The sequence below is a fragment of the Acinonyx jubatus genome, chromosome C1 (genome assembly GCF_027475565.1).
Source record: "Acinonyx jubatus isolate Ajub_Pintada_27869175 chromosome C1, VMU_Ajub_asm_v1.0, whole genome shotgun sequence".
In the NCBI taxonomy this organism is placed as follows: Eukaryota; Metazoa; Chordata; class Mammalia; order Carnivora; family Felidae; genus Acinonyx; species Acinonyx jubatus.
Window position 1 is genome coordinate 53208379 of NC_069381.1, and position 17274 is coordinate 53225652.

The 17274-nt window shown below is 40.1% G+C and overlaps 1 protein-coding gene across 4 annotated transcripts in view; it reads left to right on the forward strand.

Annotated features, from left to right (window-relative positions):
• The window catches only part of DNAJC6 (DnaJ heat shock protein family (Hsp40) member C6), a 148783-nt gene that overhangs the window by 42155 nt on the left and 89354 nt on the right, over nucleotides 1-17274 (forward strand). The window contains exon 1 of one of the 4 annotated variants that reach the window (XM_027058972.2): nucleotides 6060-6332. The exons of the other annotated variants lie outside the window; for them this stretch is intronic. Within the exon in view, the coding sequence (XP_026914773.1) occupies nucleotides 6137-6332 (196 nt within the window). The 5' untranslated portion in view covers nucleotides 6060-6136. Of the gene's footprint in view, nucleotides 1-6059; nucleotides 6333-17274 lie in introns of those variants that run through there. 4 annotated transcript variants of the gene reach the window in all.

Consider the following 17274-nt stretch of genomic DNA (forward strand, 5'->3'; position numbering starts at 1 on the left):
GATACCCTCTGGTTCCATCCATGTAGTTGCAAATGGCAAGATTTCATTCTTTTAGATTGCCGAGTAATACTCCATTGTATGTATGTGTGTGTGTGTGTGTGTGTGTGTGTGTGTGTATATATATATATATATATATATATATATATATATATATATATACACACATACATACCACATCTTCTTCTTTATCCATTCATCCATCGGGGGACATTTGGGCTCTTTCCATACTTAGGCTATTGTTGATAGTGCTACTATAAACATTGGGGTGCATGTGCCCCTTTGAAACAGCATACCTGTATCCCTTGGATAAATACCTACTAGTGCAATTGTTGGGCTATAGGGTAGTTCTATTTCTATTATTAATTTTTTGAGGAACCTTCATACTGTTTTCCAGAGTGGCTGCACCGGCTTGCATTCCCGCTGGCAGTGCAAAAGAGATCCTCTTTCTCTGCATTCTCACCAACATCTGTTGTTGCATGAGTTGTTAATGTTAGCCATTCTGTCAGGTGTGAGGTGGTATCTCATTGTGTTTTTGATTTGTATTTCCCTGATGATGAGTGATGTTGAACATTTTTTCATGTGTCAGTTGGTCATCTGGATGTTTTCTTTGGAGAAGTGTCTATTCATGTCTTTTGCCGATTTCTCCACTGGATTATTTGTTTTTTGGGTCTTGAGTTTGATGAGTTCTCTATAGATTTGGGATACTAACTCTTTATCTGATACGTCATTTGCAAGTATCTTCTCCCATTCTGTTGGTTGCCTTCTGATTTGCTGATTGTTTCCTTCACTGTGTAGAAGCTTTTTATTTTGATGAGGTCCCAGTAGTTCATTTTTGCTTTTGTTTCCCTTGCCTCCGGAGACGTGTTGAGTAAGAAATTTCTGTGGCTGAGGTCAAAGAGGTTTTTGCCTGCTTTCCCCTGGAGGATTTTGATAGCTTCCTGTCTTACATTTAGGTCTTTCATCCATTTTGAGTTTATTTTTGTGTGTGGTGTAAGAAAGTGGTTCAGGTTCATTTTTCTGCATGTTGCTGTCCAGTTTTCCCAGCACCACTTGCTGAAGAGACTGTCTTTAATTCATTGTATATTCTTTCCTGCTTTGTCAAAGATTAGTTGGCCATATGTTTGTGGGTCCATTTCTGGGTTTTCTATTCTGTTCCATTGATCTGAGTGTCTGTTCTTGTGTCAGTACCATACTGTCTTGATGATTACAGCTTTGTAATACAGCTTGAAGTCTGGGATTTTGATGCCTCCAGCTTTGTTCTTCTTTCTCAAGATTGCTTTGGCTATTCAGGGTCTTTTCTGGTTCCATAGAAATTTTAGGATTGTTTGTTCTAGTTCTGTGCAGACTGCTGGTGTTATTTTGATAGGGATTGCAAGAAATGCATTTTAGAAACCTGATCATACATAATAATTTTTGCATTTTGCCACAGAGAGAACAGAGCCAGAACTCTTTGTTGTCCAGTTATGTAGGCAAGTGCATTCAGTTGTCACAGTGGGTAGGACATTTACAATTGGGACCCTAGGACCCCTTACTACTGCTATACATAGACATTCAAACATTTATAATTAGAACCCATAGTGAAAAATACATTTATGTCATTATTGAGGAGAAACACAAACATACTTTCACCACACAAACTCAAAACAGTAGTTCAAGAAACCATATCTTACCATATGCCAAAAACCGATGTTTTCTGACCTGTTTCATTTAATAATGGTAATGAATTGCTAAGTTTATTTTATAACCTAGTAAACCACAATGTACAGTTTTTAAAAAATCACTAGACTAGGTGACAAAAATGCATTTTATTTGTTAATTTATTCACTACTTTATTAATTCAGTAGATATTTATTCAATCTCTAGTGAGTGTGAGGTGCTCCTTTAGACATCATGAGGGATACAGACATTAGAAAACATGGATTTTGTCCTCAAGGAGTCTGAAATCTAATAGGAAAGAGATGCATAAAAATATCTAAAATGTCAAGGCAGAACAATTTCTACATTATACATAACGTTTTTATATTAGCCTAATTTTACAGATGGGAAATTACAATTTTTTTTTAAAAAGTTACTTATCCTTAGGGTGCCTGGGTGGCTCAGTTGGTTGAGCATTAGACTTCGGCTCAGGTCATGATCTCACGATTCATGAGTTCGAGCCCCGTGTCGGGCTCTGTGCTGACAGCTCAGAGTCTGGAACCTGTTTTGAATTCTGTGTCTCCCTCTGTCTCTGCCCCTCCCCCGCTCACACTCTGTCTCTGAAAAATGAATAAACGTTAAAAAAAATAAAAAAGTTACTTATCCTTATAAAAACAGTAGAATGATAGTGATAGATAACATTTGTTATGCACTAACTATATGTTAGGTACTGATTTAATTCTCACTACAGCCTTATTCGGATAGTGCTATTCTTATGCTCATTTTACAAAGGAGGAAAGTGAGGCAGAGAGGTTAAGTGCTTTAGGAGATACAGCTAAAAGAGTCTGTAGAAATAGGGTTCAATCCTAGGAAATATGGTTCTAGAACCTCAATTTTAACCGGTATGTTATACCTGGAAATTTAAAAGCACGGATCATATTCCCAGATGGGTCATGGCATATATCATCTTCTACTCCCACCACAAAATATTGTGACATCTGTTGTGATGGGAGAGTATTTTGAGGGGGTGGACGTGATGGGCAGGAATAGGGCCTGAACATTCCTCAGTGTGGATAACCTTTACCAAGTTAGTACAAGTGACTTACTAAGTCAGCAGTAGAAAAGGCAAAGGGAAAGAATGCTACCCCCAGATCCCTGAAGAGGGCATCTAATTCTTTGGCTCTGTTCCATATGTGAGGTAATATTGTCGAGATAAAATAAATTGTGGAGCAATCTTGCTTTTGGAAAAGCAGGAAAGTTTGGCTCTAAATGTTCACCTTGGATTTTACCAGTGCCATCTCCCTTCCTTAAGCACAGGTCCTCATTCAGAATAACACAGACAAATTTCCATTAGTACAATCCTGGAAAAAGTAATACTGTCCTTTATTGAGCATCCCCCCAGGGAAGAACTAGGACTATTGTGCACTGAGGACACAGCCGTGCCCAAGCCAGCCCAATAATAGTGATAATAGTGAATATTTGTTAAGTACTTACTCTCTATGTGTTAGGTACTAATTTCTTACTTCAACTATACAGTGATGGTGTTTTTACTATGCTGTATTTTATGGAGTAGAAAAGTAAGCTCCTTATGCATAAGTGAACTCTTTATGAATTTGATCTTTAGGATAGTAAAGACAATTTTAGTGTCAAAATTGGTGTGTATTCCAATTTAAGCCCCAAACTAGTTTTTAGACTGTTGTAAATTAACATAGTTATTGTATTTTCCTGCCTTTGTATGTTCTTCATATCCTTAATTTTGTAGGGTCATTAATCGTTACTCCTTTAAAAAAATGTTTATTTATTTATTTTGAGAGAGAGAGCAGCAGCAGAAGGGCAGAGAGAGAGAGAAAAAGAGATCAAGGGTTTTGGGGGGGGGGCAGAGAGAGGGACAGAGAGAATCCCAAGCAGGTTCCATGCTGACAGCATGGAGCCTGACGTGGGGCTCATCTCACAAACCATGAGGTCATGACCTGAGCCCAAATCAAGAGTTGGGATACTTAACTGACTGAGCAACCCAGGTGCCCCAACAGTTATTCTGGTTAATTTTATTTATGTTAAATTAATGTCAAGAAAAAAATTCAGTGGTCCCTTTAGCCCATTCATGTTTTTCTTTAAATTTGCAAACTGGGGAGATAGATATCCAAAAATACAATGGCATATGTTTCATCTTAATTTCTTCCAGCAGTATGTCTGGAACTCTCAAAACAGTTGAACAAAAAGAACTGAGAGAGCTCTTTTTGAAAATAATTATTTTTCACTTTTGAAAAGTGGTCATGTCTAAATTCTCTTAATCCAGTGATTATAAATCCAGAATTTGCCAAGGCATATGATGGATACTAGGTATTTACTCTCCCTGTGTCTCAGTAATGAATTAAGAGAGAAGGAAAAGTGCAGAAAAAGATGATTTAAAATGTTATTGGAAAATATGTATTTACTAGACTTCATAGAGTATTACTTTAGTCAAGTACATAAAATAGCTCAATCTGACAGATTTGGAAAATTAAAAGTATGAAATCTGTGTTTAAAATTTTATTACAGTTTTAACTGCTCTCACTCAAGTTGTTTGATCTTGTAAATGAGCATTAACTGCAATTTGTGATTTGGGTCACACCAGACCTTTTTCAGATACTGCACTTTGGAAAGCAACTGGTCAGGGAATTGAGGTCTTCCCAGAGGGACTGGAGGAATCTGCAGCATTCTTGGCCTCTACTGATTCGTCCTATTCTTCTAAGACTTTGTGTTTGGGTGGTCCTTGAATAGGCAAATGTCTTTCAATACAATTAATTTATTTTATGTAGATCCATGTAGAGCTAGAGTTTCTTGGAAACTTAGGGTCCCAAGTCATTTGGACCCAAGCCTCTTAGACGTTTGATTTCATGTCCTTAAGTGATCAAAGTAACAGCAAAAGAAAGCCACGAAAGGTGAGAAGGCAAAAATGCCTTTGTGTATGGGCTTAAGCAAATTTTATATGCATGCACTTTTTTCTTGCTGATCCGTGATGAAACTCTGCCAAATGACTTTTGAAAAGCTCTTTCTTTACTTAGTCATTGCAAGTCCTAACAGGGAAAAGTATCATTTTAAACCAGGATTTTACTTGAAATGATAAAAATGAGAGATACTTCTGCAGTATTAGTAATTCAGGTGAAAATGAACATTTGGTAATTGCATTTTGAGACTTAGAGTTATGTCCAGGTTTTGCAAGCCATGAAACATATAATGCTGGGGTTCTCTTTAAGAATAAGAATATAAAATCACAAATATAAAATTAGGTGCATAGCCTTACAAAGGGCTTCTGCAAGAAAGGGGCTCTGACCCTTCAGCTTGATTAACTTTGTGATTAATTCTGCACTGATAATGAGTGACTGCTTTCTTTGTTTTCTGAAAATTATGAAAGAAAAAAGGGGGAGGGGCTAGAGAATGGAAAGAAAATCCTTGTCTAGCTTGCTTCCTAACCATCCCCTCAAGCCAACTGAGTGGTATAGTCCTTTCTCCGGGTCCCAAGGTAAATGATGTCAGAACTTAAATTGCACCTGATTCGACCTCCCCTCCTCCCCCAATTATTCGTTCAACAAATAGTTCCTGAAACAGTCACATCTACTCCCAAGGTGGAATGGACCCTGTCTCGTACTTAGAATAGCCAGCTTTTTGAAATCTCACTTAGGGATCATTCCCATTATCCTAAATGTGCAAAATACTGCTGTTTCTTTCTGTGTTAGCATACATATAACTGGCATTTAACATGCGTTCTTTTTCTGTTCAATTAAGTTACAAGTCAGTCCTCCAGGACGATAACCTTTGATATGCCGAATCTTCCAGCAAATATAGGCTAAGTTATACAAAATGGGCGTGTCTGGATTTTACCAAGAGACCCCCTCGTCTCCAAAGCTTACCAAACACAGACACCCAGCCTCTTCTTTACCTCGCGCCCGAAAACACCCACTACCCGGGTCGTAGTAGTTCCCTCCCCCTTCCACCACGCCCCATTTTCAGCCCTCAGCCCCCCTTCTTCAGAGTCTCCCCTCCCTTACTCTGTCTCTTTTCTTCCCTCCCCGTGGGCCAGCCGCGCTTGGAGCTGCCCTGCTGCGCGGCGGGGCGACGCGGCGACACCTATAGGATTGCTTCCGGGCACTCCCCAGCCAGAGGGTGGCTGGCCCGGGTCCCGGAGCTCGGCAGGGCCGGCGGCTCGGCGGCGGCGCCGAGGACGCGCGCACCCGCTAGCCCTCCCGCCCGCGCCCTCTTTTTCAACCTCGGTCGCGCCGGGCGCCCAGAGCCTCTCTTTGCCCAGGGCGGTGGCTTTGCCGCTCGCCCCGCCAAGCTCCTCTCTGGTGGCCGCTCCCTCTTTCACTCATCTATGCGTCATGTCGGACACTTGATGGTTTTTTTTTTCTTTTTCTTTCTTTCTTTTTTTTTTTTTTTAATTCCTCCTTCGAGCCCTTTCCACCTTCCACCTCCCCTTCGTTTCCCAGGTTGATTTTTTCCCCCCTCTTCTCTGGGCTTGCCCATGAGTCTCCTCGGGAGCTACCGGAAAAAGACCAGCAACGATGGTTACGAATCCTTGCAGCTGGTGGACAGTAACCGGGACTTAAGTGCGGGAAGCGGCGCGGGTGGCGGCAAGCAGAGAGTGAACGCCGGGGCGGCGGCGGCGCGGAGTCCCGCCCAGCAGCCTCAGGAACGCGCCAGCACCATGGACAGCTCAGGTAGCGCTGGCGGCGGGGTGCGCCCTGCTGAACTCCACTGGGTCCTCCAAGAGGCGGCCCACTCCGCTAGCCCGAGGCTCCCACCTCAGCCTTGGCCTGGGAGGGGCCGGGATGGAGCGAAGGCATCTAATACCACCAGGGTGCCGCGTCTCTAATTTCTCTAGTTCCTGGAGCTAGGAAACGTTAGATCTGTCTTGAGGCCCAGTGACTGTAGCGAGCGCCTCTTAATCTCGCTAGGCTGCTGAATACACCAGCTGGAGGCGGGGAGAGGAGGGGAAAGGGGAGGGAAGGGGTGGAGGCGAGAAGGGAGAGGGTGGCGCGAGGAGCCACTGGGAAGGAGGGCAGGGAGAGCAGCTGCCTTCACTACCCAGCTGGATGAGGGGGAGAGGTGAAGGAGCAAGTGCGTTGAATGTTTTTGCAGCCTGCAGACGGTATTTATTCCAATTATTATTCTCGTAATGCTGATGTCATTTGCAATTCTGTAAAGCTGTGCCTCTTCTCAATTTGGCTGTCTGCTAGGGTTAATGCTGTTACCTTTCTTGAGCAATTTTTACCTTGAGCAAATTTTTATCTAGAGATCTTTTACACAGCTTTAGGCTTTGTACGATGAAATTTATTTCATCGGCTATTGACTTTGATCTTATCTTTTTTGCATTGAGTGTACTAATATATCATAAACTTTACATGTAAGGAAAATGAAAATGCCTCTAAACTTTGTATCTGGGCTTGCAACCTTCGTTTATAAAGCATTTTGACAAGTTGGATTTCTCTCTGTTGGAAATGCTCTTTTAGTGATTTCCATAGCAAAAATGCTCTTTTAGTGATTTCCATAGTGATTTCATTTAATATACGTATGTTGGACCAGGGGTATTATTATAGCTGTTTGCTCACCTTTTCAAGGAACCAGGATCAGAGGATTGTTTACATAGAGATAATTTATAATTGAAGTGCTCAGTGTTTTGTTCTACACAGGTAACTTTAATATATTGGACAACTGAGGAATCCAGAGGAAAGATTCATGTTGGGTTTTTTGGGAAGTAATGAAAAGAAACTGAATTTAATTCCTGCACTTTGGAAATAAATGCTTGTTTCTTTTAATCGTGTAATGGCTCTCCCTGGACTACCATTTTCTATTTTCCTCATCCCATAGGTGGGATAAAATATTGTTTACAGATGTTCAAGTGTCCTGGCCTGAAAACATATTTTACCCATACAAGCTCTTACTGAAGTTAAATAAGGTGTTGGTGCAGTGTTTTCTCAGGACCATTTTAAATTAAAGCTAAAGTTACCCGAAGGGACTAATGGTTCTAACAGCTTTGGTGTTGATGTTGTACACGGGTATTTGATTTATGATTTTCAAATCTTTGATAAAGTCCAGAGCATCTTTTGCCTGGATGTGATCTCTTTTAAATCTTAAAAAAAGATTCATGCATTCCAAATGATGCCATCATAATCCTTTCTGGAACGTAGTGGACAAGTACACGCATGACTGAAATGGAATGAACAGTTTTCAAATGAGTGAGGGAGAGCCCCACTTCTGGAAAATGAAATTTTCTGGAAATTTTTCTGGAGAAAGAAATATGAAATTTTGTGTAGTTTTCACTTTTCATAGGGATTTTTGTTTTAAGAATTGGAATTTGTTTTTAAAGTTTGTTACATCCTAGAATAAATTTAACACCTATTTCCTGAGTCTGTTATATGCCAGGTACTGTGCTAAGGACACTTCTGGCCTTTAGGGGGCTCATATAATAGTAGTAGTAACTCAAACACACAGCAGCCTATATAGTAAGTTCTGGATTTTTGAGGATTGTCTTTTTTACCAAATCACTTTTTCAATAGGTTTAGAGAATAAAAATGAATTGATAAACTTTTATAATGGGAAAACATTTTATTAAGAATATTGTTATCTCTAAAGCGCTTTGCTAGGAGTTGATTCTTCAATTTGATCAAACTAGCCTTGTATGAAGAGGTTGCAGGGATTCCTCCCTTTCCCCACTCCTCTTTCTGCTTAGGGGAATGTTGTGGCTGCCTTAGGGCAGTACTATTTATCTTCTGACTATTTTGATGCATAATTGCAATCGAGCGAAGTCTGGGAGGATGCTCTTTGTTCAGTTTGGATGAACGATTGGGTCCTGAGAGTGGGGTTTCTTTTAGTGGGTAGCAAGTTTCATTGATTAGTGCAACTATATCTATCTTGTCTAATTATAGTTCTTTCTATTCAGATCCTCAAAGAGTGGCCTTGTGCAGTGTAAATGTATCCATTTGTTTAAGACATTTAATTAAACTCATGGATCATTTCTAAAGCAGCAGTGATCTACCCATTTATTCAACTCATTGTACTGTGACATGCTAGATAGAATAGGTGGTTCATGGGGCTTTTGGTCTAATAGAAATGTTTATGAGTAGAAAAAGTATGTTTAGAGGATTTAAAAATAAATCTAGAGGACTTAAAGCTTAGTTTTAATAATACCCTATGCTTGTATAACTATTTATAATAGGTAGAACATTTTATCTTTATCTTTCTATCTATCCATCTATTTATATCCAAGTTAGTTGGCATATAGTGTAAAGATAGTTTCCAGAGTAGAATTTAGTGATTCATCACTTACATGTAACACCCAGTGCTCATCCCAACAAGTGCCTTCCTTAATGGCCGTCACCCATTTAGCACAATCCTCCACCCAGCACCCCTCCAGCAACCCTCGGTTTGTTTTCTGTATTTAAGAGTTTCTTATGGTTTGCCTTTCTCTCTGTTTTAACCTTATTTTTCCTTCCCTTCTCCTGTGTTCATCTGTTTTGTTTTTTTTTTTTAAATTTATTTGAAGTTTATTTATTTTTGAGAGAGAGAGCGTGAGCACATGACGGAGTGGAGGCAGAGAGAGAGGAGAGAGAGAATCCCAAGAAGGCTCTGTGTAGAGCCTGACATGGGGCTTGAATGCACAAACTATAAGATCATGACCCAAGCTGAAATCAAGAGTCTGACACTTAACTGACTGATCCACCCAGGTGCCCCATGTTTCTTAAATTTCACATGAGTGAAATAATATATTTGTCTTTCTCTGCCTGACTTATTTCGCTTAGCATAATACATTCTAGTTCCATCCACATTGTTGCAAATGGCAAAATTTCATTATTTTTGACCACCGAGTAATATTCCATATATATATTCATACACACACACACACACACACACACACACACACACACACACATCACATCACATCTTCTTTATCCATTCATCAGTTGATGCACATTTGGGCTCTTTCCATACTTTGGCCATTGTCGATAGAGCTGCTATAAACGTTGAAGTGCATGTGCCCCTTTGAATCAGCATTTTTGTATCTTTTGGATAAATACGTAGTAGTGCAATTACTGGGTTGTAGGGCAGCTCTATTTTTAATTTTTTGAGGAACTTCCATGCTGTTCTCCAGAATGGGTGCACCAGTTTGCATTCTCACCAACACTGCAAAAGTGTCCCCCTTTCTCCACATCCTTGCCAACATCTCTTGTTGCTGAGTTGTTAATTTCAGCCATTTTGACAGGTGTGGGGTGGTATCTCATGGTGGTTTTGACCTGTATTTCCCTGATAATGAGTGACATCAAACATCTTTTCATGTGTCTGTTAGCCATCTGGATGTCTTCTTTAGAAAAGGTCTGTTCATGTCTTTTGTCCATTTCTTCACTGGATTGTTTTTTGGGTATCGACGAGTTGGATAAGTTCTTTACAGATTTTGGATACTAACCCTTTATCTGGTATGTCATTTGCGGGTATCATCTCCCATTCTGTTGATTGCCTGTTAGTTTTATTGATTGTTTCCTTCTCTGTGTGGAAGCTTTTTATCTTGATGAGATCCCAGTAGTTCATTTTGGACACTTATCTTATTTCGTTTCCCCAGAAATCTATTAGGTAGGGTAAGTGGCATATGTCTAGTCTTAGAGATTTGATATCAACCATCTTCACTATTGTAACTAGCTGTAGAACCTAGAAAAATTTTAAGCCTCTTCCCCATTTATAAAAGAATCATAATAGTTGTTCTTAAAATAGAGCTTTTAGTTTGAGGCTTAAAACAACATTAGGATACAATTGCAGTTTTTCTTTGTGTTGCTGTCAGTGTCTTTCCAATTAGATGAGGAAGCTTATTCTTAGAGATGGTAGGAGACTTGTTCAAGGTAAAATAGCTACTTAGTTGACAGCAAGATTCAGGTTTTCTGACTCTGAGCTTTAAGTTTTTCTCCATTGAAGGGAACTGTTTTCCTGTGTAGGTAATAATATCAACTAATTATTGAGATGGAAACAATATTATCTCCTTGGATTTCCCCTCTGTTTTTAGATGAAAGAGTGACAGATGTTCACAGAAGTATAATGACTTTCTAAGTCAACAGACTCTCAAGTGGTAGATTCCAGAGCAGCCCCTAAGCCAGAACTGTTTCTAGAGCTGTCTGCCTGCCCTGGCTCACTTTCTCTTCATTTGAATTATTCTTTAGAAAAGATTGTCATTCAAAGGTCATCCTCTCATTTCCCAGATGGCACTGCAGCTTTCCCAGTTCATTAACTCAGAAACCCCATATTTCTTTTGTGCGCATTTCACCTACCATGGAAAGCAGAATCCACAAATGTAGAACTCCCAGTCTTGAGTCACTCAATTGTTCCAACATTAGGCTTTACTTATCAAGTTTGTAATGACAAGCCATAAAACAGAAGTCCAATTAAAAACTGTTTCCAGATTTTAATGGGACTTAAGAGTATAAAGATAATGAAGAATGCTAAAATAAAATACTTTCCTGTTTAGTATAAATCTGATTGAAAGAAAAAATTACCTTTAAAAAATCCTATCCTGTAGGATGTAGTGTTTAAACACAGCATCTACATTTTAAATCAGGCTTTCAGGGCGCCTGGGTGGCTCAGTCAGTTAAGTGGCCAACTTCAGCTCAGGTCATGATCTTGCGGTCTGTGAGTTCAAGCCCTGCGTCGGGCTCTGGGCTGATGGCTCAGAGCCTGGAGCCTGCTTCCAATTCTGTGTCTCCCTCTCTCTCTGCCCCTCCCCCCGTTCATGCTCTGTCTCTCTCTGTCTCAAAAATAAGTAAATGTTAAAAAAAATCAGGCTTTAACATTATGAAGTATTTATTTGGATAACTTCATCCTCCGTTGAAATAATATAAGCATATATGTGCTAATATCCCTTTCTTAGGAATACCTGTGCATTTAAGGGTCTTGTAAGGTAAAGGGAAAGTGATTTACTAATTTATTTAATGTGTGGCTAAAGTTTGAATGTTTCTGTATAGCCGTTTAAGGATGCATCTGTGTCAAAGTTCAAATTTGCTTGGAGACTGCCAGGTTTCATAGACTTAAAAGGGGAATCTTTTGAATCGAGTTTTAGAAAGATGACCATATAGTCTATGATATGCACCTTCTGTGATGGAGCTATCACTGCCTTTGAGGCTATACGTTTCCACTGTTCTCATCCTTTTATTTAAGCAAAATTGGACTTTTTGCTCTCTAGATACAAAATAAATCCAATCCCTTACCCACATGGCCACCCTTAGAAAATTAGAGAACATATCCTGTTTCTCTTCTTAGTCCAGTTTATTTCTAATCATACATATATATATATGTGTATATATATATACGTGTATACATGTGTGTGTGTATATGTATGTGTATATATGTATGCATACATATATACATACATATATACATGCATACATATACATGCATACATACATATACATATATACATGCATACATATACACATATACATATATACATACATGCATACATACGTGCATACATATACATGCATACATATATACACATACATATATATAAACGTGTGTGTATATATAATATATAATTTTTTTAACTTTAGCAAGGTTTTTTAGTCAATTTTTATTATAAAAGTTTTTATTATATAGGTTTTCCATGCTCTTGTTAAAAAAAGAATTAAGGGTTACAGAAAAGAATGCAATGGAAAATATAAAAATAGGGGCACCTGGGTGGGTCAGTTGGTTAAGTGTCCGACTTCGGCTCGGGTCATGATCTTGCAGTTCGTGGGTTTGAGCCCTGCATCAGGCTCTGTGCTGACAGCTCAGAGCCTGGAGCCTGCTTCAGATTCTGTCTCTCTCTCTCTCTCTGTTCCTTCCCCACTCATGCTCTGTCTCTCTCTGTCTCTCAAAAAAATAAACGTTAAAAAAATTTAAAAAAATAAAAATAAATGTCCATAGGATTGCAAATGAAGAATTTAGTGGTGAATGTTTCTGTTTGCTTCTTTCTCTGCAGTAAGGAGAAATAGGGGTGTCTGAGGTAACTGAAATGAATATAGTTATTTTTCACTTTGAATCTTATAAATAAGATATCTCTCTTGACTTACATATAACATAAAGAATTTTAAAATGCTAGAAGTAAAGGAAAGCAGGAAAAAAAAAGCAGTATTGACTAAGACTGATTACATCCTTATATGACACCAATATAGAGATTGGAGAACAATATAATTGGTACCACTTTATGACTTCATGGAATAATATCTTGCCAATGAAAATATATCCCCACTGCTCTCAGGATAAAGCCCAGAACTGGACTTTATCTTAACTGGACATCGGAAGCCCATCATGGTACCTCTGCAAGCCAGCCCAGTAGAACTTCTTGTCCTTTCTCCCCTGGTGGGTCCTCCCACCCCCATTTCTATGCTTTAATGTACACTGTTCTCTCAGGTTAGGCAAGCTTCTCCCATAGCCACCTAGATGTCCACTTTTCCAGGTTATTTTGACTCATTCTTCAGCTCCTTTACCCCTGGAGGCTGCATGGGATGACCATTCTCCCTGCGCCTCCAGCAGCTTGTATGTCCCTGCCATACCTCTCATCACACTGGTTTGTGATATGTTGCTTGGCCTATCTTTCCCTCTAGACTGTAAGTAAAGTTCAGAACAGGGCTGTGTCTTACTCACCTTTGTCTTCTTGTCACTGCGTGGCACTGATAAATACTCGAATGAATAAAAGCATGAACTGATTTTGAATTTTTAAAAAGGGCATTTTTAATGAAATGTACCCATCCAACTCAAAAAATAAGCATACAGCTAGATTTTAATAGAAACGAGGCCAGACTTAATAGAAATTAAACTGTTGGCAGAAAGCTAGACCAACTCAGTAATGAGCATTTTTCATATGCAAGGACACTAGAGGGGAGAGAAAGATAATTAATACATAGTCCCAGACCCCCAAGAGATTTCTAATGTGGAAATGTAAAGAAATAATAAGCTTACCAAAAGACTGCTTTTTTGACCAAAAAAAAAATGCATTGTATTATGCCATTCATCATTAAGATAATTTTTTAGCAGAAAAAAACCAGAACTAAATGTGTATAATTTTTTTTAATGAACTAACAATAGATGATTTTTATCTGTAGATTTGTGTGTTTCTTCATCAGTATCACAAGTTTGGAATCTTCACTATTTTCAGGTTTATTATTAAAAATTTTTGGGGTGTCTAGGTGGCTCAGTCAGTAAGTGTCTGACTCTTGTTTTTGGCTCAGGTCATTATCTCACCATCATGAGATGGAGCCTTGTGTCGGGCTCTATGCTGACTGCGGAGCCTGCTTAAGATTCTCTCCCTCCCTTTACTTCTACCCCTCCCCTGCTTACCCTCTCACTTTCTCTCTCAAAGTAAAAATTCTTTGTTTCACCTTTGGTCATCTGCAGTTGTAGGTAAGCATTAGGGTAACCTTTTATAACCTGTACTCACCATTTTGAACTCCTTTTGGAAAGAGTCTATAATTTTGAGGTGAATTAAAGAATCCTGGGGTTTATTTTTTTATGTTTATTTTATTTTTGAGAGAGAGAGCACAAGGGGCAGAGAGAGAGGAAGACAGAGCCCAATGCAGGACTTGAACTCACAAACCCATGAGCCGTGAGATCATGACCTGAGCTAAAGTCAGATGCTTAACTGACTGAGGCACCCAGGCGTGCAAGAATCCTGGAGTTTAAATTGTACATTTCCTCATTGGCTCAGGAGAAAACTAAATTATAGTTATTGTATACTAAACAACATCTCTTGAAATTACTTAGAAGCTTCTGACAGAGCAGTTCAATGTCTGAATAATAAGTTCTTCATGGTCCAAGGAATTAGGAAATTTCATGACATGTGCCACGAGATCTGGCAATTTCTACTTCGTTTATTGGCTTTACTTGACATCTACAGGCCATAGCCTAGTCCAAAATAGCTTTTTATTTCAGTAATACATCAAAGCATAATTTAAAAAGGTACTAAGGATAAAAAATTAAAATTCAGCTGTGTGATGTTAACAATGCAAATAACCCCACAAGGAAGCAATCAGATGATTCAGTGCTTGCTACGCAGGTTGGGTTTGCACATGCAGAAAATTACTGTTGACATGTTCAAGTGTAGTACTATACCTGGTGGCTGGCGAGTTTGGCACGTGTTACAGCCACTTTCTGATTTTAGAAATGTTATGCTGTAGCCTGGGTGGCTTGGTCAGTTAAGCGTCCGACTCTTGATTGGCTCAGCTCATGATGTCACAGTTTGTGAGTTCTAGCCCCACATTGGGCTCTGCACTGTCAGTGCAGAGCCTGCTTGGGATTCTCTCTCTCTCTGACCCTCTTCCACTCTCTCTCCCTCTCAAAAATAAATAACTAAATTTAAAGAAAGAAAGACACGTTATACCGTAAAAGAAGTGCATTCCAGAATTGGGTATATTTGGCAAAAGGCAGGGCGAATAAGTGGTATAATAATAGACACATATAGTGCTATGGAGTGCAGAAGAATGATGCTTAATTTCAACCAGTGCGACTAGGGAAGGCCAGAGTAGAAAGTGCTGTTTGAGCGGGAGGTCAGTAGGTAGACAAGGAAAGGAAAATTGATTTGGGCTGAGAGCTGGGGCATAGTGGCATCATCATACATGCATGGTATGTTGAAAGAACTACATTTAGGCCTGGAAGCTGGAGCCTGTATGGGTTGCAAGAGCTACAGTGGATGGCATTGGGAATACAGATTGAACCTAGATCAGGGTGAGCCAGCTGAGAAGGTTGGACTTTATTCTGTAGGCAATGGGAGGATCCTGCAGATTTGGGAGAGGGGCTGAGGCAGGGCTGAGTTATCCACAGGCATAGCACCTAGGGATCAGAATAATTTTAAGGCCAAGAAAAATGTTTTAATTTTAATTTCTTTTACAAAGCAGAATAAAATAAATGAGTATAACTGTAAGGAATTAAGGAATTCATTTTCATACCAGTGCAGTGAGTGGTGCCTGGGTGTCTCAGTTGGTTAAGCATCTCACTTCGGCTCAGGTCATGGTTTCATGGTTTGTGAGTTTGAGCCCTGTGTTGGGGTCTGTGCTGACAGCTCAGAACCTGGAACCTGCTTTGAATTCTGTGCCTCCTTCTCTTTCTGCCCCTCCCCCACCATGTTGTATGTCTGTCTCTCTCTCAAAAATAAATGAACATTAATGTATATATTTAAATATATAAACATAAATATATTTAAATATATAATATGTATATATATATATATATATATATATATATATATATATATATATTTTTAATGGAGGAATGAGCACATGGGGGCAGAAGTGCCTAGGGCCCACAAAGGTCTTGCTGCAGTTCCAGAGAGAAGGCTGTAATAAGTGAGCACTGGAGACATTCTGCAGCTGCATAAAAGATGGACCCCATCTGTGGTTCCCAAGTGTGTCCTGCCTGCATTAGATTTTCCTGAGATGCTGGTTGAAAACACAGGTTCCTGGGCCCCAGGGATTTATGATTTAGGGAGGGGGCATACTGACAGAGGGGGTGCATGTACCTGGGGGACAGGGAGAATAAGTAAATGCCCACTAGGTTGATGACCTGAGAAATAATGACAGCCCGGTGAAAAAAAGAAAGAAGTAGGTCTGGAAAGCATTGCACAAAAGAATGGACAGACTGACAGCTAAAAAGTGGAAGTGGAAAATGTGACCAGGGGTTTTCTATGCATCGTGAGCATACTAGAGAGAGGGCTGGATATGCTGTCAGGTTGGCACAAGGTTTCACCAGGCTTTCAGCTTTGTGGTAGGCTGCCCATTAGGCTGTGCAGATCTCCATGGGAGTGCTGTGGAGGAGGTAGGAGGCAGGAGGAGGGCCTGTGTTTGCCTAGCGGAGGAGTAAGGTAATCGGTGGAAATGCTAGAACTGAAATTGTGCGGCACTGGGCTGACTCCAGGCCAGTGGCCGGAGGCCAGGATGGTGTAAAGTAGCCAGCCTGCCCTTATGCCCATTCTCAGGGGCAAGCCCCAGGCTCTGGGCCCTTTCTTGGTGATGGGGGCACGGGAAGAAAGCTCAAACACCAGAGGAACTTGCAGGATGATTATTGAAGCAGGAATTCTTGGAAGCAGACAAATGCCTGAAAAAAACAACAACACCCCGACCCCCAGAAATTCTCAAGGACTGCCTTGTGTCAGCCTTTGGTCACTTGAGCATCACAGCAAAAATCAGCAGGCTGACATTTCTCTTTGCTGCTTATTCTCCCTTTGCTGTCTCTCTCTTCTGTGATCCTTCTTCCCAATATTCTCTTCCTTCTGCCTTCTCTTCCTCCTTCTCCTGCGTCTTTAGCTTCCTTGCCCCCCTCTCTCTTCTTCTCCTCTCCTATTTCCATGTCCTCCCCTTTTCCCCAGTAAGTGAGTCAGCATATTGGGGAGACTTGGAACCCCATGCTGTAGGAAGGTGTGTGGATGACTGTAGTTCGGGGGGTATTTGTGTGGGGGTGTACATGTGTGACTTAGATTCCAGGCTGCTTGCTGCTTGTGATCCAATGAGTGTGAACACTGGTGTCACTTTCCAAATTGGGTAATTGCATCTGACCTACCTAAAATTTCACTTGCTATTTCAATTAGCCAAGTGTTCTGCACTGTGACTTGGTGATGAGAGGTTTCATAAGCCTCCATCCCAGAGGTAGCTGCAT